Source organism: Mandrillus leucophaeus, unplaced genomic scaffold, assembly GCF_000951045.1.
Source record: "Mandrillus leucophaeus isolate KB7577 unplaced genomic scaffold, Mleu.le_1.0 Scaffold894, whole genome shotgun sequence".
NCBI classification, from domain to species: Eukaryota; Metazoa; Chordata; class Mammalia; order Primates; family Cercopithecidae; genus Mandrillus; species Mandrillus leucophaeus.
In genome coordinates, this window is record NW_012109741.1 from 755,208 (window position 1) to 782,901 (window position 27,694).

The window sequence follows — 27,694 nt, forward strand, 5'->3', positions numbered from 1 at the left end:
ATGAGTACTTTAGAGAATATGGGAGGAAAACTTAGTCATTCTGCTTATATTAAATATTTGTTTTTGTTTCATCCTTTAAATTCCTATTAAAAGAACGTATATTTGGAACATGCTCAATTTTTTTAACCTATGGAAACTGCAGTCAAAAAGATTTGGAGATTATTTAGGAAGGGAGAGCAGGGCAGCTATTTAAGCTCACGAGGCTTCTTGAGAAGAGATGAGAATTGCTACCTTGACCATGCTTGGGGACCAGCAGACCACAGGGCAGGAATTACACAGGGGGTGTTGGACAAAGTGGTTGAAAAGTGGAATGGGGGCCTGACAGCAGAAAGCCTTGAACCAGAGGCTGCAGCCAAGAGCATCCCAAATAATGCTGAAATGTATGCTTGCAGATGCCAGGAAGACTGAGCTAGTTTCAGAGAACAAAGTCCTGGGGGAAGAGAATGACTTGGAAGCCGGCAATCTTCATCCTCAGCATGATCAAAGCTGTCTCAAGGAGTGCCCTTGCGTGAAAGGAGGCACAGATATGCAGGTAGTGTCTGACCCAGCCCTGGGAATGGACAAGGCACAGAGAGCTTTGCTATCTATCATAAGCATCAGGTAGAGGCCAGTTCCCAAACATAGTGGATCCACTTGGAATCAGCAGACCCTGTAGTTCCTGGAGTAGAATTCCAGCCAACTTACTGCCTACTCCATGCCATTGGAAACCGGGAGACTGAGAATGTAGCAGAATCCTCCCAATGCTATGTCATCGGCTTCTGGGAAACTGGAAACTGGCTTAGGATCTCATTGCATGTCCCCAGTCAAAACAAGCAGAGCATTATTTAAAATCTACCATAGTATGGGCTGAAATATCCAATCTCATGATAATAGATACACCATTCCAAAAAGTCGTTTTCCAGTGGTGGAGACTCTTACTAACATCAAATATATAGTCTTGTAAAATTGATTGCACCTTGTGCTACGTGCTGTAAAAAATGATGTATAAACCTTGTAACGGTTGTATGAAAGGGAAATCGTGATTCCCTGCTCCTCATCCCTCCCCAGCGGTTTTACAAGGTCCTTTTTCTTTTTATAGACCAAGAAAGAGGCAAGTGCTGAGACAGAATATATGAAGCAACAATATGAAGAAGACCTTCGTAAAATCAAACATCAGACAGAAGAGGAGAAGAAACATCTCAAAGACCAGCTAGTGAAGCGACTGGAAGACTTGGTAAAGAAGCACACCGTGGAAATCAAATCCGTTCGCTCATCTGTGGAGGCCGAAAGAAAGAAACTGCAGAAGGTGAGACCTACTTCCATAGAGACTGTTCTGGTTCTTTTTTCTTTCTCCCACCTCCTTTCTTCCCTTTTTTGTTCCTTCTTTTCTTCCTCAAACATTTACCGAGCTCCTGCTCTGTACAAATGTAAGCTTCTTCTCTGAATACACACAGATGAAACGTACAGTTATGATAGATAGCAGAGCTCCCTATGCCTTCTCCAAAGGGAGTCCAGGGTCTTTTGGAGGAGACAGAGGGACACCCCTATAAGCCTGGAGTCGTTGACGTGGGGCGGAATCATGTCATGAGTGGTGAACTTAGGGAAATTCAACTCCACTTACTCTGCAAAAACACACAGAGAAATACCATGAACCAAAAATTCAGGCCTGGAGGACTTCCTGGATCCAGTTCCCCACTCCATCACCACACTTCAAGTGATTTAACCTGGGCCCCCACAGAGGGAAATTCCACGTGCCTCAGGATCCTCATTTGTAAAATGGAGGATAATAATAATAGCACTTCGTAGAGTAGCTGCAAGGATTTAATGAGGAGCCACGTGAAGACACAAGGCATATCCTAATGCCTAGGACACCTGCGCAGCAGGCCAATGCAGGTAATTAATCAGCAGCGTGCCAAAGTGAGGGAAAATTCTGTCCGTGTGTGCTGTTCCACTCTCCCTCCAAACAGGGCGGCTTTCTACTGGCAAGTCATGCGAAGCCTCATCTCTTGTGTTTGCTGGAATAAGTAAGTAACGTGAAGATTTCGGAAAAGAATGAAGTGTGAGGCAATATCATGGTGAACGTAGGTGAAATGCTTTGTTTAATTATTATAAGGAGTCCTCTTTATAGCCCAAGATTCTGCAGTACCAGCTTTGAGTGTTCACTGAAAGATAATACTGTATCACTGGGGCGTGCACTGTTGTGCAGGGGTTACGAGTAGTAAATACTCAAGATTATATGTTAAATGAACTCGTGAAAGATCAAAAGATCAAGACTAGTCTTGGATCTAAGTCTGAACCCTAACACAAGCTGTGTGGCTGTGGAAAGTTCATACAACCTCTCTGAAGCCTGATTTTTTTTTTTTTTTTTGGGACAGAGTCTTGGTCTGTCACCAGGCTGAAGTGCAGTGGCACGATCTCGGCTCACTGCAACCTCCACCTCCCAGGTTCAAGCAATTCTCCTGCCTCAACCTCCCAAGTAGCTGGAACTACAGGCGTGTGCCACCACACCCAGCTAATTTTTGTATTTTTAGTAGAGACGGGGTTTCACTGTGTTGGCCAGGTTGGTCTCCATCTGGTGACCTCATGATCCGCCCTCCTTGGCCTCCCAAAGTGCTGTAATTACAGGCGTGAGCCACTATGCCCGGCCTAAAACCTGATTTCTAAAATAGGGCTAAATACTTCAAGGGCTTATTATGTAAATTAAATATGGTGTTATAGTATATATAAACCCTTATCTTAGTGCAAAGCATATAATGAAAGTTCAAGATACGGTAAGTATTGTTAATTTCTTTTTTTTCTTTTCTTTTTTTTTTTTTTTTTTTTGGAGACAGGGTCTCTCTCTCTTGCCTAGGCTGGAGTGCATTGGTGTGATCATGGCTCACTGCAGCCTCCACCTCCTGGGCTCAAAGGATCCTCCTACCTCAGTCTCCTGAGTAACTGGGGCTGCAGGTGCACGCTACCATGCCTGGTTAATTTTTAAATTTTTCTGTAGAGATGGGGATCTCACTATGTTGCCCAGCTGGTCTTGAACTCCTGGACTCAAGGGATCCTCCCACCTTAGCCCCCCAAAGTGCTGGGATTATAGGCATGTGCCACCATGCCCAGCTCTCATTGTTAATTTCCATGTGCATTGGGTAACATAACGTGTGATAATATTATTTCATGCCCATTATACTTTATAAAGTACCTGATACTTTAGAACACATTTAATCTTTCCAACAATATTACAAAATGTTCATATCCCCATTTAGAGTTGAGGAAACTGAAGGTCAAAGATGTTATATATCAAGACACACAGCTAAGTGGTGGAGCTGCAATTCAAACCTGATATCCTGACTCCAGAGCCCGTTGCTTCACGCTGGGTAGGCAGCTGTAGTGAAAGCGTTTTTTCCTCCCCGTGAGCTGCAACTGGTTGCACAAACCTAATCCTCAGACAAACAGATGGACACTCTTTCCATCCCCGGCTGCAAGCGGCAGGAGGGAGCGCAGCATGCTCTTGCAGAGCTACAGGTTGCCCTGGTAACCTGTCAGCCACACCTGACTCTGAATGTGTAAATCTCACTTCGGCCTTAATAGGGGGCATGAGTCCATCTGGGATATGAATCATGTCGCAATAAATTGCACTTACTTGGTTTTTTTGGTTTTACATTTTGTTCATTTTCAAGAACTGAGAATTTAAATTAGGCCATGCAGATTGGGAAAGGTAAAACCTTAAAGAGGCCTCCAATCTAGGGTTTATGGACTAAAAATAGATACCATTGTCCCCTGCAGAGTTAGGAGTGCACTATTTCTTTGAGCCCTTGTCTGCAGGTATATTGTGTATCCTGAATGCTACCCTAACCTAAAGAACACACTATAAGAGGTGGCCTGGAGCTGACCTGGAGGCCTTGATGCCTTCCTTGACCCCAGATTAGATGATACTGTCACCGAATCCTGATGGACAGCACAGTACACATCCTATAATTAGCATTTGCATACACTGACTCCTAGGAAAGGGATGCAGACGATGTATTCAGCACCTCCCGAGCTGTGCTAATCACTTCTGCACATTCTCATTTGTATGTGAATCACTTAGGATTCTTGGTGACAAGAATCACAAACCCACCTGGGAGTTTATGCAGAAAAGGAATTTAACAAAACATAACGGAAGACCAGGGAACTGGGCTTGGCAACTACCCAGCCAAGAATAATGTCCCAAATCTATTGCAAGACAGATTAGAACACCTATGCTGCCACCTCTGAACCTGGACCTACAGCTTACACAGCCGAAACCACCAACACTGGGCCCTGGGCATTGCCTAGAGAACTGAGCTATCTAATATGGGAGCCAATAGACACATGTGATTACTTAAATTTGAATTAATTACAATCAAATAAAATTTAAATTTCAGTTCCTCGGTGGCACTAGCCGCATTTCAAGTGCTCCCTAGTCATATGTGACCAGCACATGTCATATGTGACCAGTGGCTACCCTAATGGCCAGCACAGCTCTGAGGGATTTCTGCACATTAGCTCTGTCACACTGTGGAACATTCCATTATCACAGAAAGTTCAGGTGGTCAGTACAGCTCTAGAACAGCTGGCCCTGCTGCCCCTGAAAACTGCAGGTGCCAAATTCTGTGTGACTCCCACTGTCCACATCACTGGCCTCTGATTTGAAATCCAGGATAGGTGCGCCTTACTGGGGAGCTTCAGTCCCATGCCCATGCTCAAGTTGCTGGCAGTCTGGTGTTTTCCAGATTTATGATAAGAGGAGGGCTCGAATGCATCAGATGGAGAGTTCTCAAACACCAAATGGAAGGGAGGCTAGATCTTTGGCAGCCAAAAGGAATGACAACTCTCCACTCAGCAATCAGATCCCAACCTCAGCTCTGTTATTGTTTTTCCATTTCATAGACAAGGAACTTGGGAAATTAAGTAACTTGAGTAGAACACAACTAAGAGATAACAGAGTTGGATATGAATCAGTCCTGTCTGACTCCACAGCCAGTAATTCTTGCTCTCTACCAGTCTACGTGTATAAAAGAATATACATTGCCCTGGGCCTTGGATTCAGGATTCTTGGATACATTGCCCTGGGCCTTGGACATTCAGGTCCTTGCTTTGCCATTATCCATATACTGTTTATTTATCGTTGACTGAATGCATATTTATGTTTTGAGCAATGCAGGGATACAGGAATCGGCCATGTCTTCAGGGAATACACAGTCTGGTAGGGAGGAAAAGATCTAGTGAAACAACCAGAGTCAGGTCAGTGTGTACTAAGCGCTGTGCCTGGGGAGAGCATTCTCACTGTCAAATCTTAAATACGTCACTTTGAACCACTTCGAAAACAGAACCACTTCGGACCTCTGTTTTCTAATTTGAAATAACAAATATTAATGATATTATTTTCTCAAATTTTTTCTTTATTTGCTACTACCACCAAGATCTCAGATTTTTTTTTTTCATATTTCAATTCCCAAAATACCCCTGGTTATTTAGAAGTATATTGTTCAATTTTTAACTATTTGGTACATTTCTAGATACCATTTTATTATTGATTTCTAATTTGGTTCCCCTGTGGTTAGAGAACAGATTCTGTCATTTCATTCCTTTGAAATTTGTTCAGCTTGTTTTTGACCCAAATGTGGTCTGTCTAGATGAATGGTTCCTGTGTGCTTGAAAAGAATCTGAATCTGCTGCTGTTGGGTGGAGTGTTCTATAAAAGCTAATTAGGTCAAGTTGGTTGATAGTATTGTTCAAGTCTGTTATGTCCTTACTGATTTTTCTCTACTTGTTCTGTTGATCATTGAGAGAGGAAGATTGAAATCTCAAATTAGAATTGCAGGTTTGTCTATTTCTCCTTTTGGTTCTCAGTTTTTACTTCATGAAAACTGAAACCTTTTTATTAGTGCATATACATTTAGGATTCTTGTGTCTTCTTGATGAATGGATTCTTATTATTTATGAAATATTATTTGTCCTGAAATCTGCTTTGTCTGATAATATATACATATTCTAGCATGTTTATGGTTAGTGTATCTTGGTCTATTTTAATCTATCCTTTTATTTTAACCTACCTGTGTCTTTCTATTAAAAGTGCTTTTGTGGTATACTTAATCCTTTTTTATACAGATTGACAACCTCCGCCTTTTAGGGAACATTCAGACCATTCACATTTAATGTAATTATCATTAAGTGTACGATCTTGTTTTTCCTACTTGTCACATCTGTTCCCACCCCCTTTTTCCATTTAATTTGGATACATTGAGTATTTCGGGGGTATTCCATTTTCTAGCTCCGCCTTTGACTTATTAGATATGCTCTCTTTTGGCAAAGTGGAGAGCTAGCGGTTACTCTAGGATTTGGAATATGCATCTTTAAATTTATTGGTCTGTCTTGAAATACATTACTTCACACATATAAACCTCATGATAATACATTTTCATTTTACCCTTTGTGTTCTTCGTACAATGGTTGTTATATGTTGTATTTTATTTTACACATGCTATAAATCCCACAGTATGTTGCTTTTATATTTGCTTAAACGGACAACCATATTTTAGAGAAAAAAATTTAATGAGAAAAAAGGGTCATTTTCCCATTTGTTTGCCATTTCTGCAGCCTTCATTCCTTTGGTAACTTCAAGTGCCTGTATAGTATCATTTTTCTTTAGCCTAAAGAACTTCCTGTAACATTTCTTGTAGCATGTGTCAACTCCTACTCACAACATATTTTCTTTCTCTATTTTGCCTTCATTTTTGTTGAATATTTTTACTGGATATAGAATTCTAGGTTGACAGTTGTTTTTTCTTTCAACATTTTAAAGATGTCATTCAGTATCTTTTGGTTTGCATTTTCTTCTAGTGAAAAGTTAACAGCCACATTTATCTTTTCCTTTTGCATAGTATGTTTCTTCTTATCGACTGCTTTCAAGATTTTCTCTTTATCACTAGTTTTCAACAATTTGATTATGATATGCCATGATGTGATTTTCTTTTTTTTTCTTTTTTCTTTTCTTTTTTTTTGAGACGGAGTTTCACTCTTATTGCCCAGACTGGAGTACAATGGTGCAATCTCGGCTCACCGCAACCTCTGCCTCCCAGGTTCAAGCGATTCTCCTGCCTCAGCCTCCCTAGTAGCTGGGATTACAGGCATGAGCCACCACGCCCAGCTAGTTTTGTATTTTTAGTAGCGATGGGCTTTCTCCATGTTGGTCAGGCTGGTCTCGAACTCCCGACCTCAGGTGATCCACCCACCTTGGCCTCCCAAAGTGCTGGGATTACAGGCGTGAGCCACTACATCCGGTCGCCATGATGTGATTTTTCTTTGTGTTTTTGTTATAAGCTCATTGAGTCTATGGGTTTACAGTTTTCATGAAATTTGGAAATTTTAAGGCCATTATTTCTTCCATTTGTTTTTCCTGCTCTTGCTCCTCTTCTAATATTGTCCCACAAGTCATTGAGGTTCTCTTCAGATTCCTTGTCTCTGTGTTTAAGTTTGGATAATTTCTCTTGCTGTATCTTCAAGTTTACTCATCTTTCTTTCTGTACCATCTAATCTTTTTAAAAACCCATTCAGTACATTTTTCACTTTAGATATTATAATTTTTTGCCTTAGAAATTCCCTTCTGTTCTTCTTTACAGTTTTTTTTTCCATCCTCATTATTTTCATGTTTTCCTTTAAATTATTGAACATAATTATAATTATTCCTTTCGCATTGTCATCTCTGTCAATTTTGGGTCTTTTTGATTAACTGGTTGTTCTGCTCTTTATGAGTCACATTTTTCTGCTTTTTGCCTATTTAGTAATTTTTTATTGGATGCTGGACATTGAGAATGTTAAGTTATTAAACATCTGGATTTTATTGTCATTTTTGCTAAATTTTCTTTTGACAGGCAGTTAAATTACTTGTGAACCAGCTTCATTGTGTGAGACATCTTTATTATGATAAATTATACATAATATAAAATTTTCAGTTTTTGAGACAAAGTCTCACTGTGTCACCCAGGCTGGAGTGCAGTGGCGCGTTCTTAGCTCACTGCAAGCTCCGCCTCCCGGGTTAACGCCATTCTTCTGCCTCAGCCTCCTGGAGTGATTATTTAAGGCCTTGTACTGGTTGACTCTTTCAGCTGCATCATGAACTTTAAATATATGCCAAATAATTAACTTTTCTTTTTGGAAAAAAGTTAACAAGTTTTCTCTTAAAACTCCAACTGAAATCTCCACATGGTAATTTTCTGTGGTTGCTCAGTTGTTGTCCCTTACAGTGGCACTTTTACATCGCTTTTCCTTAATTACCTGTAATTGTAGACAATCTGGACAAAGAAACAGAAAATGAGTGTGAGTCCTGTATCTACGTCTTATCAGCTGTGGGATTTCCTCTGTGTAAAATGGGTGCCATCAAACCTGTTTTCCTGGGTATCTGAAAGTTCAGTGAGAATAGCATTTATGAAAATGCTCTGTGAATTCTAAAAATTAATGGCCCATGAAACAGTCTTCCAGATTCGGGATGAAGCAGTTTAAATATCTGAGAGCATTCGTCTCCTTTTTTCTCAATATCCTTGTCTTTGTTATTTTTTTATTTTTATTTTTTCTCTTTACCTGAGTTAAGGGAATTTTCCTGTTGAAATCTTCAAGGTCACTTTCGGCTGAGCTGGACTGGGCATGCTTCTTTCAAATCTGTGTTCTCCAGTGACCCAGAAATGTTTGTTTTCTGACAGTAAACCACATTATTTTGCACCCAAAATGAAGCTTACTTATGCCAAAAATTACTGCTGAAATTGATTATTTCCATCTGTGGGGGAATTTTTTTCACATTAGGTTCATTTGTCAAGGTTACAGCTGAAGCTATGATTAGTTACTTGTAGACTGGGAAGTTAAGTTATGTAAAATTAGAAATAGCCATTCGTTTATGCTAAAAATTATTATCACGGGAGATTATCACTGTGCTGTTACAGTGAACACATGTTGGCAGTGTTAGTGAGTGTCTTCTTTATTAAAGCATGTTCAACAAAACTTCTGTTCAATAAAAGCTTCTATGGATGAGAAGCTAATTAATGAAGTAAAGAAAATGAATTTTTGTTGAAGGGATGGCCTTGCTGCTGCTGATTGCTTAGTTACCTGAACTTGTTTGAAACCAAAGGAGAATTTACATACTGTGTTTAGAAAATGAGCCCTCAAAAACAACAAGCCCTGCAAAAGGGGATCATAGATTTACTGAACAGAGACTATACACATGTTAAATGTACAGGGTTTTTTTCTTCTCTTTAAGTGACTGACCCCAGGAAAAATGCTAAGGGCCTCCCCAGAGTCACTGGCCTAGGCTGGGCTTGGCCCCACAGAAAGTATAAAGGTGTCATGGAGGTGATCAGCAGCAGTGTCTTTTCAGATGTTCAACTTGGAAACCCAGGAGTCAAACATGATCTCTTTCTCACCCCTCACGTTCAGTTGTCCATCTAATGTATTAATTCTGCTTCTTCAATGACTGTGGAATTCCTCCACTTCCCCCTCTCCTCAGTGGTACCATGCTGATCCAGTCAACCACCATTTCATGATGGAACGTGCGATGATTTCCCTGCCTCCAGTCTCCCCACTTCATGTAATCTAATCTTCATTGCAGTGGAACCTTCTGAAAATTCAACCTTCATTTCAAACTCTCCAGTCACTCCCTATCATCTTTATAAAGTATTAAATAGTTCCAATTCCTTAACATGATTTTTAAGACCCTACAGAGGCAGACTCCTGATTGCTCTCTCCTGCCTTATCCTACACCTCTCCCCTGTCCTACTCTGCCCTCCAGCCTTTCACTTTTTTTTCATTCATTCATTCATTCATTCATTCAGAGACAGGGTCTTGCTTTGACACCCAGGCTGGAATACAGTGATGTGATCATGGCTCACTGCAGCTTCGAACTCCTGGGCTCAAGTGATCCTCCTGCCTCAGCCCCCTGAGTAGCTAAGACATGCCACCAAGCCCAGCTAATTTTTTAAAAATTTCATACAGATAGTGTCTCGCTGTGTTGCCAAGGCTAGTCTCAAACTCCTGGCCTCAAAAAATTCTACTGCCTCAGTCTCCCAAAGTGTTGGGATTATAGGTGTGAGCCACCCTCAGTGATTCCAGCCTTTTAGTTCATCATTCATTCCATGTTCTTTCCCTTGACGAAGAGCACTTTCTCCCTGCTCCCAAATTTTCCTGCCTGATCCTGTCCAGTTCTTACTGATCCTTCCAGTCCAGCTTAAACATGGGTTTTCCTACAAGTCTTCTCTGCTCAGCCTAGTGATGCTGTTGTCTGATACATGACAACTTCTGTACTCACACAGTCAAGCGTTTTTCTGTACTAGGAGCTAAATTTTCCTTGAGAAGTCAGGGAAGAAGCACAGTCAACCAGTCAGGCTTTCCTGAGTTCAAATCTTGACCCTGGGCAAGGCATTTAACCTCTTTAAGTTTCATTTATGTATCTTTACAATAAGCCTTGGTGGTAGTACCTAAGTCATAGGGCTTTCACGAAGACCAGAGAGAATGGTCTGTGTAAAGTGCCAGCAAATGGCACGTACTCGGCAAATGTCAGCTACTGTTATCATGTCCATTAGATCTACAGGTCCATAATCAACTGACAGCTTAGGACAGCTGCTCTACAAATACCTGCTGGATATTGTAACCTCTAATTCATAGGAAATTTTGGAATGTCTGAGGGCTTGGTTCTTTAATATCTTATATTTTCCTCATGTTCTCATTCCTGTTCTCTAGCTTTTCTCATTCCAATGCATGCCTCAATACATTCTGTATGCTGATGGCTCCCAAATGCATACTCCAACCCACAACCCTCCCCTGAATTCCAGACCGTCTCTCTATCTACTTAGACATCTAACAGATGTATCAAACTTGACATGTGCAAACAAGCTCCTCAGAGAGTCCCTGAATCCACTCCTGTCTTCCCCACCTCAGTTCATGGTGGCACCATTCTCTCCTTGCTTAGGTCAGAAAGCCTGGTGCCATCCTGACCTCTCCTTTCAGTGAGTCCTGTCAGTCAACATTCCACATATATCCCAAGTTCTACCCCTCCTCCCCGCTGCACTGCTGCCACAGGCCCAGCCACCATCACTCTTACCTCAGTTACCACCACAGCCTCCTCCTAGGCCTGCCTGCCACTGCTCTCCCCCCACCCCTCCACCCACATCAGTCTGTACTCAAGACAGAAACCAGTAGTGAAGCTGGGCATGGTGGTTCATGCATGTAATCCAAGCACTTTGAGAGGTGGAAGTGGGAGTATCACTAGAGTTTAGGAGTTCAAGACCAGCCTGGGCAACATAGCAAGACCCCATCTCTACAAAAAAATTTTTTTTAATTAGCTGGGCATGGTGGCATGCACCTGTAGTCCCAGCTACTTGGGAGACTGAGGTAGGAGAATTGCTTGAGCCCAGGTGGTCAAGGCTGCAGTGAGCCATGATTGTGCTATTGTACTCCAGTCTGGGTGACAGAGCGAGACCTTGTCTCAAAAAAAAAAAAAAAAACCACACAGTAGCAAACTTATCCAAATATCATTGCAACCACATCACTACATCACTCCTCTGACCAACAGTTAAGTGGCCTTCACCTCACTGGTAAGTCTAACTTTGATGTTTGAGGCCTCAGATGGTGCTCCTCAGACCTCATCTAGTCCAGCCACCGTGGCTCCTCTCTGTCCTTAGAATGTGCCAGGGCCTTTGCACATCCTGGAAATCTCACATCCAGACATCTCCTTGGTGAACTCCCTCACTTATGACAGGATTTTACTCCAAAGTCACTTTCTGGAGCACTTCTCTGGCCAAGTTATCTAACATTTCAGCCCCTCCCCAGCACTGCAGAGCCCCCTCCCAGCTTTATTATTTCTCCATCCAACCTAGTGTTTGCCATCTTGTTTACTCATGGACTTTGATTGCTGCCTATCTTTTTCACTCAAATGTCAGTTTCCTGGTGTGTAGGAATTCTCCCTTTTATCTCCCCAGCTCTGAGAACAGTGCCTGGCACACAGTAGATCTCAAGAAATATTATTTGAATGAATGAGTGATACAATATCTACCTAAAGTTCAGCTAAGAGGAACAGACTATCTCATTCACTCCTCTAGATACTTGCACAATTTCCATAGAAATTAAGCTAGAACAGAAAGCCTCGGTCTCTAGGAGAATAATATTAGTGCCTACCATCTACCGATCCTTTACTATGTACCTGGAGTGGCAGGGAGCATGTGAGGAGCACAGTGAGTCACTGAGAGGTTAGGAAATGTGCTCGAGATGACAGATGGAACGTGACTGTACCACTTATGTGGTCCCCAGAATGTTCATTCACCTGGATCTGCTTTGCACTGAGGTTCATGGGCTGTGGTGAGGGACCATAGAGCAATCGGCCCTGGGAATCCCATCATTTATTTTATTTTATTTTATTTATTTATTTATTTTTAAAATAGAGATACCATCTCACTATGTTCCCCGGGCTGGTCTTGAACTCCTGGGCTCAAGCGATCCACTTGCCTCGGCCTCCCAAAGTGCTGGGATTACAGGCGTGAGTCACTGTACCCGGCTAACCCCATCATTTTGACTCATGTATGGATGCTGTTGAGAAGACATTTTGTACTGCTTTTTCTATTTCCTTGCATCCGAAAATGTAGTTGGCTTTTTTACTTATGTGACACTGAGAATTTTGTTAGTAATGAATGTGACACTGAAAATTTTGTTAGTAATGAGCATTTTTTAAAATTTGACACTAGAAAACTTAAAGACAACAATATGCCCCACCCCACCCCTATATATATATATCAGGCTTTGTGGTGTGAAGTTAACACACGTTTTCTTTTGACCTTCTCGTGTATGTCTAGTTTCTGTTTATTTGTGGTATTTTATGACTCTCGTAAGCTTCTTTGATCTCTGGGAAGAAGGCAGGGTGTGAAAACGTTACGTGTCCTCTTTCCGTGCCTTGTATGGTTAACTCTAACAATCGTCATTTAGGAAGTAGAAGCACAGCTGGAGGAAGTGAGGAAGAAATCAGAAAAGGAGATAAAGCAGCTGGAAGAAGAGAAAGCAGCCCTCAATGTGAAGCTCCAGAACTCTCTGCTCGAGGTAAGCCCTGAACAAATGCAAGCCTTGGGGTGCTGTTTCTGGTCCCTGGGAGCTTCTGCCTAACTGAGAAGCCAAGAATTTTGGAAGACAGAAAAAGACACTCAGCCAGACAGGAAGGCTGTCTCAGGGGACATGCAGTTAGCTGCAAGTAACAGAGAACCAGATTAGAGGTTCTTAAACAAAGAGGCCTTTAATGTCTCAAATAAGAGAAGGAGGCCACTGGTGTTGGTTCTGTGGCTTCATGAAGGCACAAGTGGGTAACCTGCAGTTCCCCTGCCTTTCCTTCCCCAGGGCTACATTCGCCCCTTTGTGGGCTCTTAGCAATTTTGCCTTTCTAGGCCCTTCCTTTATTAAAAAATATTAAAAATTTATATTTTATGACTGCAGTGGTAGAAATATGAGTATCATCCAGACTATACATTTTTCTGATTTTAAAAGAAATTAACACATTTTCATGGGCACCCGAAAGTATCAAAGAACTAGTGGAAAAGGCTAGAAACAGAATCCTAAGAGCCATTTCTGAGCCTGCTTAAACCAAAAAAATGTCAACAAGTTTCATTCCTTCCCCTGTCCTCCCTCAAACCTTCCAGATGAGACCTGTGTCTCCCATCTGCTTCAGGAACCCATGACACCAGTTCCTCAGCCCTGCTGTACATCACAACCTCTGGGGTATTTTTAAGAACACAGAGGCCACGCGCAAAACAGTATCGATTGTTTAGGAATAGCCAAGAGGTCAATCTAAACAAAGCACGAGGATGATAGAATCAAATTGGGCCAGTGGTTATCTCTAGAAGGGAGAGAGTGTAAGGGGCTGCAGCTGTATTTGTGACATGTTATTTCTTTAGCTGAGTGATGAGTACACAGGTGTGATGTTTTCTCTAACTCCTTCTATTTCTAAAATCATTGTTTTAAAAAATGATGAGCGGCCGGGCGCGGTGGCTCACGCCTGTAATCCCAGCACTTTGGGAGGCCGAGGCGGGCGGATCACAAGGTCAGGAGATCGAGACTGCAGTGAAACCCCGTCTCTACTAAAAATACAAAAAATTAGCCCGGCGCGGTGGCGGGCGCCTGTAGTCCCAGCTACTCGGGAAGCTGAGGCAGGAGAATGGCGTGAACCCGGGAGGCGGAGCTTGCAGTGAGCTGAGATCAGGCCACCGCACTCCAGCCTGGGCGACAGAGCGAGAGTCCATCTCAAAAAAAAAAAAATGATGAGCATGTCATTCCTTAGACTTGATATTTCAGGGTCTAGAGGTAGGTCTTGGTGAAAAGTTCTGGGATAGAGTCTTCTGGTCCAGCCCAGACCAAGGTGGGACTGCACAGCAAAGAAGCCTTTCTCTCTCCTTCCTCCTTTCTGCCCTGTTGTCCTCCCTTCCTCCTGCCTTTCCCTCACTCCCTCCTCCTTCACTTCTCCCTCCCTCCATCTCTTCCTCTCACCATGTTGAAGATACACTGCCAGTCTTCCTGTTGTACCTGGACCACACCTTGCTGCAGAGCTTAAGGTGGCCTCATGTACATGTATGAGACCAACCGAGTTATTTGTTTTTTTGGTTTGTTTTTTTTGGGACAAGTCTCGCTCTGTCGCCCAAGTGGAGTGCAGTGGCGTGATCTTGGCTCACTGCAACCTCCGCCTCCCAGGTTCAAGCAATTCTCCTGCCTCAGCCTCCCAAGTAGCTGGGATTACAGGCACCTGACACCACGCCTGGCTAATTTTTGTATTTTTAGTAGAGATGGGGTTTCACCGTGTTGGCCAGGATGATCTCAACTTCTTGACCTTGTGATCCACCTGCCTTGGCCTCCCAAAGTGCTGGGATTACAGACCCAGTTATTCTTTTGAATAACACAGGTCAGGGAAGCCTGGGCCCTGACCTATTTCTGTGAATGTGCCTTAGAGCTCTTTTTTTTTTTTTTTTTTAAGCGGAATCTCACTGTCACCCAGGCTGCAGTGCAGTGGCATGATCTCAGCTCACTGCAACTTCTGCCTCCCAGGTTCAAGCAATTCTCCTGCCTCAGCCTCCCAACTAGCTGGGATTACAGGAGCATGCTACCACACCTGGCTAATTTTTTGTATTTTAGTAAAGACAGGGTTTCACTGTGTTGCCCAGGCTGGTTGCGAACTCCTGAGTTCAGGTGATCCACCCACCTCTGCCTCCCAAAGTGCTGGGATTACAGGCGTGAGCCACCGCACCTGGCCCTATTGCTGTAAATTCTATGCAGTAGTACCTACCTTATAATGGCTGTTGTGAAGATTAGAAGAGTTAATACTGTAAAAGGCTTAGGTTCCTGGCTGGGCGTAGTGGTTCACCCCTATAATCTCAGCACTTTGGGAGGCTGAGGTGGGAGGATCTCTTGAGCCTAGGAGTTTGATACCAGCCTGGGCAACATAGCAAGATCCCATCTCATTTTTTAAAATAATAATAATTTTTTTTAAAAGGCTTAGATTCCTGGGTGGCACAGAGCAAATGGACCATTCAGGAGGTGCTCTTATTATGTTATACGTATCTCTACTGGGTGTCATTGGGGTTATAAACATTTATCTATCCCCCTCATAAAATGATAGCTTTTTAAAGGCAGGGACCATGCTTTATGCTTTTACTATCTTGCTCTCACTCTGTCCCCTCCCCATCCTTCCTTGTACCTAGCATGGTGCCTAACTAGTATTAAGGTTTCTAGAAAAATTTGAGGAAAGTCCAAGTTTCCTTTATGTTTTCTGGCCTCATTCTCCTCAAAGTCTAGGGGAAAGCCGTCTGTTTAATTCATATATTACAATTAGTTGGTTAATCATCATCATCATAATTAAGGCCTTACACTTTAAGAGCACCCCCAAGCCACTCTTCTCTCATTTTATCTACATAATTCTTAAATGTTGTTCATTTTCTTTACCAATTAGCTTTTTTGTTTTGTTTTCAAAAGAAATTGAGTGGCCTTCCGGGAATGATATGAAAGCCACCCTACAGATCTAGTATAGAAATATGTATGTAAATAACTTAAAGGAAACTGTGGAATACTATAAACCTGCTGGGCACATTTTCTTCTGGAAAGACTAAGCAACTAGCTCATTAGACATGGCGTTTCTAGGCCTGGCGCAGTGGCTCACGCCTGTAATCCCAGCACTTTTGGAGGCCGAGGCAGGCAGATCGCTTAAGGTCAGGAGTTCGAGACCAGGCTGGGCAACATGGTGAAACCCCGTCTCTACTAAAAATACAAAAAATTAGCTGGGCATGGTGGTGCATACCTGTAGTCCCAGCTGCTTGGGAGGCTGAGACAGGAGACTCGCTTGAACCTGGGAGGTGGAGGTTGCAGTGAGCCAAGATTGCGCCACTGCATTCCAGCCTGGGTGACAGAGTGAGACCCTGGCTCAAAAAAAAGAAAAAAGAAAAAACCGGTATTTCTAGAAGTGTGTGTAAAATTTGCCTAATGGGGCACTCTTCCCAGAACAGACTGACCCAGGAGAATTGATTCCCGGAAGAATGACTGTGTCAAGGAGGCAGAACTTGGTTTCATTGCGTGGTGTTTCTTATCTCCTCTTTTAGGTTTTAAGGCTGGAAGAATTTATCCAACAAAATAAGGCACGCCCCACAAGAGCTGAGGAAAGGCCCCAGGAATTAGGCTGCCAGCGCTGCAGCATTCTGGAGACCCAGGTAACCTCCAGCTTTGTCAGATTTAATTGAAGATATTTCTCTTCTCAGTCTCAGCCTTTCAGTGTCCCCAGTGACGCATGTTGATGTTAATGGGCTCTTTTACATCTCCCCTCGACACTGCCAAAATGCCTGGAAAAAAAAAAAAATCACCACAAAATCCATTCACAGAAACCACGAAGGAAATAGAATTCTGACTAATTATCTGGGTGGTTTGAAAAAGAATAAGGCCTGTCAGATGAGTCTCCACGCTCTCAGAGCAGCCTGCCTGGCGGATAAAGGGCGCACTCAACTGGAGCAGGGCCTTTGATTCTGCCCAGCACGAACCCCAGTAGTCGTCATAAAAGCCCCTCTCTTGCCCCCGCTGCCTCCCTCCACAGCCACATCTCATTTACTCTCACAGCAGCCCTTGTCCGTGAAGCTGCCCTTTCAGGGACGCCGCTTGAGGGTAGAAACTGGTTAGTTTGTGTCTCTGTCTGGCCTGCGGTGGGTTGTATTGTTCTCTAGGATCACCATAATGAATGACCGCATACTTGGTGGCTTCAGTGATGGAAATGTACTCTCTCACAGTTCTGGAGGCCAGAGGTCTGAAATCAAGGTGTTGGCGGGGTTGGTTTATTTTGGAGGCTGCAAGGGAGAACCTGGTCTGTGCCGCTCCCCTCGCCTCTGGTGGTTGCTGGGCAATCCTGGTGTTCCTTGGCTAGTCTTCCTTGCAGACGCGTCACTCCGGTCTCTGCCTCCGTCATCACATGGTCTCCTTCCCCGAGCGTCTGAGTCTCTGTGTCTTCACATAGCCTTCTTATAAAGACACCAGTCATTGGAATTAAGGCACACTCTACTACGGTATGACTTCATCGTAACTAATTGCATCTGCAAAGATCCTATTTCCAAATAAGGTCACATTCATAGGTACCGGGGCTTAAGACTTCAGCATATCTTCTTAGAGACACAGCCTAACCCACAAGATAGGCACTCAGTGAACATTTGTTGTACCATGTCAGGAATATAAATAATCCCTGTGAAGTGGGCGCTTGAGTACCCTGGCTTGAATAACCCTCTTAATTCCTGTTTTGGCAGCAAGAGAGCCAAAAAAAAAAAAAAACCCCTCAGCCTTCAATTTCACTTATTTGATTGTTGCCTGCAATTTTCAGGCCATTTCAAACTCCAAGCGGGAAAACACTACATGGTGAGTCTGAATCTTCCCACATCAGTCTCACCAGTCTCTTGTTTACCCATTTCTGTGTACACGGGTGTCCTCAGGAACTGCAGTTTCTCTCCCATGACCCCCATCTTCCAGGGCTCAGGCCCTGGTCCTGCCAACAGCCCCCATGACATACTCCTCTGGGATAACCCCCAGTCAACCACATATTCACCAGGGCAAGAAACAGCCAAAATCTAGTGACTGTGGATTTAAATAATAATTAACATTTGTATGTGAACTGGTCAGTCGTAGAGCACTGTTCTCATCTTTGGCTTCATTGGAGTTTTTTGTTTTTGAGACAGAGTGTCTTGCTCTGTACCCCCGGCTGCGGTGCAGTGGTGCAATCATGGCTCACTGCAGCCTCGACCTCCTGGCCTCAAGCGATCCTCCCACCTAAGCCTCCCGAGTAGCTGTGATCTCATATGTGTGCCACCATTAGTAGAGACGGTGTTTCATCATGTTGACCAGGCTAGTCTTGAACTCCTAACCTCAGGCGATCCTCCTAAAGCGATGGAATTACAGGTATGAATCAGCATGCTCAGCTTCATTGGAATTTTGCAACAACCCTGTAAGGCACCCATTTTACAGAAAAGAAAACTGAAGGTGAGGGCAGGTGACCTGCCCACAGTCACAGGCCGGTAAATAGCCAAGACAGGATGGAACCACGGGCTCTGATCCCCTCCACTCTCCATAAGAGCGGCACATGCCCAGGATGCCTTCCAGATAAAACAGGCCCCAGCTGTCACTGGGTTAAGGGGAGCAGCCAGGACTCTCTGGGTTTCCTCCTTCTTCCTCTGACACCCAGAAAAGGGGAGAATCCTTGAGCAGCCCTGTTGCCCCCGCTGCCCCCCGCCACTCCGGTAAACCTGGAAGAGAATCCTAAAGGAGCAGGGGCACCCTCATCCACAGGGCTTTCCCCTTCCTGATCTGAGGCTGTCCCCCTCCTTTCGGAAGATTTCTGCCTGAGGGAGGTGCAGATATTTTCATTCTCCTCGGTTTCTTAAGACCCAGTCTCATGAGCTGGCATTCCAGAGAACTTCTGGTCCCAGGGACAACTGCATCTTTCACCAGCACCATGTGGGGCTTCCCAGAAAGGTTGTCCTGAGATATTCAAGTATTTCTCAGCTCCTCAAAGTGACGGTGGCAGGGAAATGGACCGGAGTTGGCTGACATCCTTCTTGATGAAATTAAATCTGAAATAAGGTTGGTAAGCTGGAGACTGAATTAAAAAATGCAGTTCAGGAAGATTGTAGAGCAGGCCGTATTTTCGGAGGGAAAATAAACACGTAGAAGTTCTAGGTATGTTCCGGGGCTGATGACCCGAGTCTACCAGTCACGGTCACGATGTCCATGAGCCGGGGCTGCCACCACAGCTCAACTTCAGCACTTGACTTTGGGGTTGGATAATTCTTTGTTTTGGTGGGTTGCGGGGAGCTGTGCTGTGTGCTGCAGGATACATAGCAGCCTCCTTGGCCTTTACCAACACGATGCCAGTAGTACCCTCCCAACCAAAAATGTCTCCTGGGGGCAAAACTATCCCCAGTAGAGAACCACCTCTGTAGCTAAAAAAGCAAGTCCTGAGGAAGTCCAGAATACAAGTGCCTGTTAGGAACATGGGTTGGTCCACCAGGAAACTCCTCAGCCTTTTTTTTTTTTTTTTTTTTTTTTGAGACAGAGTCTCACTCTGTCACCCAGGCTGGAGTGCAATGACGCGATCTTGGCTCACTGCAACCTCCGCCTCCCGAGTTCAAGCTATTCTTCTGCCTCAGCCTCCCGAGTAGCTGGGACCACAGGTGTGCACCCATGCCCGGCTAATTTTTGTATTTTTAGTAGAGATGAAGTTTCACCATATTGGTCTATGTCTCGAACTCCTGACCTCATGATCCGTCCGCCTCGGCCTCCCAAAGTGCTGGGATTACAGGCGTGAGCCACCCCGCCCAGCCCTCCTCAGCCTTCTTAACCTAGAATGTTGTCTTTCAATGAGCTTGGTTTCTTTTTTTATTTTTTTTAAGTTCCAGGGTACATATGCAGGATGTACAGGTTTGTTACCTAGGTAAACATGTGCCGTAGTGGTTTGCTACACCTATCAACCCATTACCTAGGTATGAAGCCCAGCATGTATTAGCTCTTTTCCCTATTGCCCTCCCCCAAGAGGCCGCAGTAAGTGTTGTTCCCCTTCCTGTATCCATGTATTCTCATGGTTCAGCTCCCACTTATAAGCGAGAACTTGTGGTGTTTGGTTTTCTGTTCCTGTGTTCGTTTGCTGAGGATTATGGCTTCCAGCTCCATCCATGTCCCTGCAAAGGACATGATCTCATTCTTTTTTATGGCTGCACAATATTCCGTGGTGTATATGTACCACATTTTCTTTATTCAGTCTATCATTGATGGGCATTTGGGTTGGTTTGATGTCTTTGCTTTTGTGAATAGTGAATGAGCTTGGTTTCCAGAGGGAAGTGCAGATGCCTCCTCTATACCGTTGCAGCAGGAACCTCGACAAATATCAGTATCATTTGATTCAACTCAGTATGCACATTATTCATTCATTCTGCAGTTGTGTGTGCAACACCTGGGATATGCCAGCCTCTGAGCTGGATGCTAGAGGGAGAAGTGTGCATAAACAAATAGCTGGAAAACAATGTGGACAATTAGTAACAGCTTAAACATCTGGTGCTGTTTTCTATTAGGCATTTTGCAGGTATTGTTTGTTCTTTCAAATTAAGACCTCTTTTCAAATAAGCAATTCACATATGTGGTACAGAACTCAAATGGTATATAAAGGTATACATTGGAAAGCATCTTTCTTCTTGCTGCCAAGTTCCCTATCCCAGGGCAAACTACTGGCTGTGTTTTATCTTCTCTCTTTTTATATATCCTTTCAGAGATATACTGTATATACAGGCATAATTGTGGATTTTTAAAATATAAATGATAGCATACTCTCATGAAATCTTTTTTTTTTTTTTTTTTTTTTTTTTTTGGAGACTGGATCTTGTTCTGTCACCCAGAATAGAGTGTAGTCCTGGCTCACTGCAAACCTCAACGTCCTGCCTTAGCCTCCTGAGTGGCTGGGACTACAGGCACCCACCACCACGCCTGGCTAATTTTTGGGTCTCACTGTAATCCTCAGCTCACTGCAGTCCTGGCTCACTGCAATCCTCCTTGCTTGGGCTCAAGCAGTCCTCCTGCCTCATCCTCCTGAGTGGCTGAGACTACAGGTGCCCACCACCACGCCCAGCTAGTTTTTGTATTTTTTTGTAGAGATGGGGCTTCATCATGCTGTCCAGGCTGGTCTCAAACTCCTGGGCTCAAACCATCCACCCACCTCCGCCTCCCAAAGTGCTGGGATTGCTAACATGAACCACTGCGCCTGACCAATTCTGCTTTTCTTAACTTAAATTTTATAGCTTAGAGACACTTTTATAGCTCAGTACACTTCCCTTTCAGCTTCATTTTTTTTAAAAAAACAAACCAACCATCTAGTTCTCCCTTGTATAGAAAAACCATATTATATTGAACCATTCCCTTGTGATTGACATTTAGATTGTTTTCACATCTTTCTATTTTAGATAATACTTCAATGGATGGCACCATAGAGGGATATAATATAGTATAGTAGTTAAGCAAGCTCACCCCTGAACCAGACACCTGGGTTCTTACTGGCTGGATAATCTTGGACAAATAATTTGATGTCTCTTTGCTTCACCTTTCTCATTTATATGCCAAGGATGATGACAGCATCTACTCCAGAGGGTCTTTGTGAGGTCTAAATGAATTCCTATCTGTCTGGCGTTGGAAACAGCACCTAGTGTGTGTAAATGCTCCCTCGGTGCTAACTCTTGCTCCCGTGGAATTTGCCAGGTCCAGTGGTGTGTGCATGTTTAACTGCAATAGATAACACCACTTGCCACCCACTGAGGTTGTTCCGCTCTGTGCCCCCACCAGCAGCACGTGTGCCTTGCTAATACAGCAAGTTACAAAACTTTCTGAACTTTTCCAGTCAGAAAAAAAATTGTAATCTAGTTCAAATACTTTTGGCAAGCCAGCTCTGTGCCAGCCTGGTGAGCCGAAGCTCTGCCAAGGTCTAGATGAGGCACGAGCAGCATACTTCAGCATGGCCATACCTGCAACCACACAGGATGGTACAAGGGGCAGAGGTAAAGCCAGGGAGGTGTGGGCAGGGGCTTGAACAATCCGATGGCAGATCTGCTGGTGGAAACAGGGGCATCAGAACAGGATATTAAATGACAACTTCCCCAGTGATGTTCCTGCTGGATTGAGGCTATAAAATGTAAGTTTGCTCAAGACTCAGGGGTTTCAGTTTAGGCCAGTAGCTATTCTGCCAAAGCATTTCAGTGAGTCAAGAGAAATAAAAACAGGCCAGGCGCAGTGGCTCACGCTTATAATCCCAGCACTTTGGGAGACGGAGGCGGGTGGTTCACTTGAAGCCAGAAGTTCAAGACCAGCCTGAGCAACATGGCAAAATACATGTTAAAATACAAAAACTAGCTGGGCATGGTGGCACACCTGTAGTCTCAGCTACGTGGAAGACTGAGGCACGAGAACCGCTAGGACCTGGGAGGGAGGTTGCAGTGAGCCAAGATTGTGCCTCTGTACTCCAGCCTGGGGAACAGAGTGAGACTCTGCCTCAAAAATAAGTAAATAAATAAACAAACAAACAATAAAAAGAAATCTAAAAAAGAAAGAGAGAGATAAAAATAATAATGTCAGCTGAGAGCAGGCTTTCCACTCCATTCCCAGAACATGCAGCGAGAGGGCTGCCAAACGTGGGTGTGACTCTGTCCCCACTAAACTTAGCTGGGACCTCACCAAACCTTTAATCCTGGTTTCTCCCTGCCAGCCCTTGATTTCGTAGATTCAAAGTTTTACTAATTGGTTTCCAGAAAGCTATTTTAGTCATAATCATTCTGAAGGAAAATTTTTTTCCAGAAGACTCCTTTGGTGCCTGGGCCACACAGAACGGGCAGTGGAAAAGGGTGGAAATTTTCATACATACCCCTGCCCACGCCCTCTCCAGAAGGAAAAGGGAGTCATTTGTGGTCACTGCTATTTAAGTCATCTCGTCTCTACAAATATGTCTGAGTACCGTGACTATACAAGCCATGGGGCTGCATGTCCAGGAGAATGAGGCCTAATCTTGGTCCGTGGAGGGTTCATATTTCAAATGGGAGAAATAACTATTTCCTTAAATATTAACTTATTATGATGACTGCTATGATGATGGCAAGAAGATATATTAATGGCAAGCCCATATGGGAGAGGAAGCTTTCTGTCCAGGGGAGTCCAGGAAACTATTCCAGAAGAATGACGTCTGCGGACATCTGCTTGACACTGAAATCTGAATATGACTTCACTAGAAAATGGGATGCTGTGGGGAAGCAGCCCAAGGCAAGCTCCCTGAGGCATTCGGGAAGGAGCCAGGGACACTCCCAAGCTCTCCAGGCCTGAAAGTGTCCCCTGCTCCTTCGAGGCCCTGAGTGGTTTGCTGGGCAACAGTCGCCCCATGCCATATGTTGGAGGACCATAGGAATTGGAGGTGTCAGCTGTCCTGGCCGTTGGCAGGCAGATGACCACTAGGCTGTTAAACAACTGTGACATCCTGAGTGTTCCTCAGGCCAATTGGGAGCCAGCACCCTCGGTCTGGTGTGAATGGAGGGGTCTGGTTCCATCTGATATAGAACAAAGCAGCCTGCCCTTCACTCCACAGAGAGGTTCTGGGCATCAGCTGAGATTCAGTGTAGGAAGACAGTGTAGGGCAGGGCCACCTGCCTAAGGCTTAGGACATGGGTTCCACCCAGCTCTGCCCAAGAGCTGCTTAGGAGCCTCAGACAGGCCAGAAACCATCCCTGAGATCAGTTTCTTCATTACTCATAATGGCAAACCCAGAGTACTTCACACAGTTCACAAACCACCCTATGAGACTTCTTATAGAGAAACCACGGCCCAAAGGGTGGCACCAGGGCCTGCGCTGTAACCTGCAATGCTGCACTACTTCTTGTTAGTAAAACAGCAGCAATAATCCCTGCCCTTCGTACCCCCAGAGACTTGTGGTAATGAACAGGAGAAAGCATATGAAGGCACTTTTCGGAACTATTAAAGATTCTGTCAATGTGAGGTGACTTTATAGTATCTATTACAGTCCCCTGTAATCATTTCAGCAAAACTCCATTACATTTGGTGTTCTATTTTAAGATGCACATAATGCTACCTTTGAAAGATTGTCAAATGAACTTGAGAATGACTGAATATTCCCTTATAGGAGATTTCCTGGGCGTGGGTGTTTCTTTAAAATAGAAATAATCCAGAAAAGGTTAAATAAATGGAAGATGAAAGACGAGAACCTAATGTGAACACGGATTTAAAATAACCAGCCATTTGCCTGGGAGGAAGTGGGAGGAGGCATTTGCAGTGGATGGTTTGGAGGAGAAGCAGATCCATTTGTTTTTCCGTGCACTAACTATTCATACCCAGGCCACTTTAGCACTGGAGAGAGCACTGGACTGAACCTGAGAAATACGCCTTTTGGGAAAAACCCAAGAGTAGGAATTGGGTTGAACAACTCAGGATACACCAGGAGTGGTTCAGGGATATTCTCAGAAGCCATGTTCTGAGTCTGTTTTATTTAGTTCAGAGAAGTTCAAACATTTTTTTTGTTTTGGTTTGTTTATTTATTTCAATAGGGTTTTGGGGAACAGGTGGTGTCTGGTTACATGAAATAAGTTCTTTTTTCTGTTATATCATTATTATCATTGAACACGTGTTTAAATCTAGGCTTTTAAGGTTTTCACAAGAGAGAACGATTATATATTTAGTGCAACCAGGTACAAGACAGGCTCAAAAACAAAACTGAAAAAGATCTGTGAAAAGCTTTCAAAATAACAAAATTTAAATATAATTTTTAATGACATAAAAACTATAATTTATCATGTGTAACATGTTTTGAAATATCTATACATTGTGGAATGGCTCAATATAGCTACTTAACATATGTGTTACCTTATATGCTTGAATAAGTTCTTTAGTGCTGCTTTCTGAGATGTTGGTGCACCCATCACCTGTGCAGTGTACACTGTACCCAATGTGCAGTCTTTTATCCCTCACCCTCTTCTCATTCTTTGCCCTGAGTCCCCAAAGTCCATTGTATCATTCTTATGTTTTTGCATCCTCATAGCTTAGCCCCCACTTATGAGTGAGAATGTACCATGTTTGGTTTTCCATTCCTAAGTTACTTCACTTAGAATAATGGTCTCTACTTCCATCCAGGTTGCTGCAAATGCCATTATTTTGTTTCTTTTTATGGCTGAGTAGTATTCCGTGGTGTGTATATATATACCACAATTTTTTTTATCCACTTGTTGACTGATGGGCATTTGGGCTGGTTCCATATTTTTGCAATTGCAAATTTTGCTGCTATAAACATGCGTGTGCAAGTATCTTTTTCATATAATGACTTCTTTTCCTCTGGGTAGTTACCCAGTAGTGGGACTGCTGGTAGTTCAACCACTATAGAAAACAATATAGAGATTCCTTGAAGAACTTTACACACTGTTTTTCATAGTGGTTGTACTAGTTTACATTTTCACCAGCAGTTGTAAAAATGTTCCCTTTTCACTACAGCCATGTCAATATGTATTTTTTTTTTAATTTTTTGACTATGGCCGTTCTTGCAGAGTAAGGTGGTATCACATTGTGGTTTTGATTTGCATTTCCCTGATCATTAGTGATGTTGAGCATTTTTTCATATGTTTGTTGGCCATTTGTATATCTTCTTTTGAGAATTGTCTATTCATGTCCTTAGCTCACTTTTTGGTGGGATTGTTTTGTCTTGCTAATTTGAGTTCCTTATAGATTCTGGATATTAGTCCTTTGTCAGATGTATAGATTGCAAAGATTTTCTCCCACTCTGTAGGTTGTCTGTTTACTCTGCTGATTGTTTCTTTTGCTGTGCAGAGCTTCTTAGTTTAATTAAGTCCAATCTATTTATCTTTGTTTTTGTGGCACTTGCTTTTGTTTTCTGGGTCATGAACTCTTTGCCTAAGCCAATGTCTAGAAGGGTTTTCCCAATGTTATAGAATTTTTATGGTTTTGAGTCTTAGATTTAAGTCCTTGAACCATCTTGAGTTGATTTTTGTATAAGGTCAGAGATTAGGATCCAGTTTCAATCTCCTACATGCGGCTTGCCAATTATCCCAGCACCATTTGATGAATAGGGTGCCCTTTCCCCACTTTTTGTTTGTTTGTTTGTTTTTGTTTTTGCTTTGTCAAAGATCAGTTGACTGTATTTGGCTTTATTTCTGGGTTTTCTACTGTGTTCTATTGTTCTATGGGTCTGTTTTATAACAGTACCATACCGTTTTGGTGACTGTGGCCTTATAGTATAGTTAGAAGTCAGGTAATGTGATGCCTCCAGATTTGTTCTTTTTGCTTAGCCTTGCTTTGGCTGTATGGGTTCTTTTTTTCTCCCACATGAATTTTAGGATTGTTTTCTCCAAGTTCTGGGAAGAATGACGGCAGTATTTTGATGGGAAGTGCATTGAACTTGCAGATTGCTTTTGGCAGTATGACCATTTTCACAATATTGATTCTACCCATTCCTGAGCATAGGATGTGTTTCCATTTGTTTGTGTCATCTATGATTTTTTTCAGCAGTGTTTTTTAATTTTCCTTGTAGTGGTCTTTCACTTCCTTGGTTAGGTATATTCCTAAGGTTTTTTGTTTGTTTGTTTGTTTGTTTTGCAGCTATTGTAAAAGGGGTTGAGTTCTTGATTTGATTCTCAGCTTGGTCAGTGTTGGTGTATAGCAGAGCTACTGATGTGTATACATTAATTTTGTATCCTGAAACTTTGCTGAATTCATGTATCAGTTCTAGGAGCTTTTTGGAGGAGTCTTTAGGGTTTTCCAGGTATACGATCACATCATCAGCAGTGATAGTTTGACTTCCTCTTTACTGATTTGGATACCCTTTATTTCTTTCTCTTGTCTGATTGCTCTGGCTAGGACTTCCAATACTATGTTGAATAGAAGTGGTGAGAGTGGGCAACCTTGTTTTGTTCCAGTTCTTAGGGGGAATGCTTTCCACTTTTCCCCATTCAGTAGAATGTGGACTGTGAGTTTGCTGTAGATGGCTTTGATTACATTGAGGTATATTCCTTCTATGCTGATTTTGCTGAGAGTTTTAACCATAAAGGGATGCTGGATTTTGTCAGATGCTTTTTCTGAATCTATTGAGATGATCATGTGATTTTTTGTTTTAATTCTGTTTATGTGGTGTATCACATTTATTGACTTGCATATGTTAAATCATCCCTGCATCCCTGGTATGAAACCCACTTGATCATGGTGGATTATTTTTTTGATATGCTGTTGCATTTCATTGGCTAGTATTTTGTTAAGGATTTTTGCATCTATGTTCATCAGGGATATTGGTTTGTAGTTTCCTTTTTTTGTTATGCCCTTTCCTGATTTTGGTATTAGGGTGATACTGGCTTCATAGAATGACTTAGGGAGGGTTTCCTCTTTCTCTATCTTGTGGAATAGTGTCAATAGGATTAGTACTGATTCTTCTTTGAATGTCTGATAGAATTCAGCTGTGAAATCCATCTGGTCCTTGAATTTTTTTGGCAATTTTTTTACCATTTCACTCTCACTGCTTGTTATTGGCCTGTTCAGAGTTTCTTTTTTTTTTTTTTTAATTATTATTATACTTTAAGTTCTAGGGTACATGTGCATAACGTGCAGGTTTGTTACATATGTATACTTGTGCCATGTTGCTGTGCTGCAC

General features: G+C 43.0%; 1 protein-coding gene across 1 annotated transcript in view; it reads left to right on the forward strand.

Moving 5' to 3' along the window:
- FAM184B (family with sequence similarity 184, member B) overlaps positions 1–27,694 on the forward strand; it is a 172,952-nt gene that overhangs the window by 84,550 nt on the left and 60,708 nt on the right. Inside the window, exons 4-7 of the mRNA XM_011969491.1 lie at positions 393–532; positions 1,079–1,285; positions 12,946–13,056; positions 16,587–16,694. Of these exons, the coding sequence (XP_011824881.1) occupies positions 393–532; positions 1,079–1,285; positions 12,946–13,056; positions 16,587–16,694 (566 nt within the window). The remainder of the gene's footprint in view (positions 1–392; positions 533–1,078; positions 1,286–12,945; positions 13,057–16,586; positions 16,695–27,694) is intronic.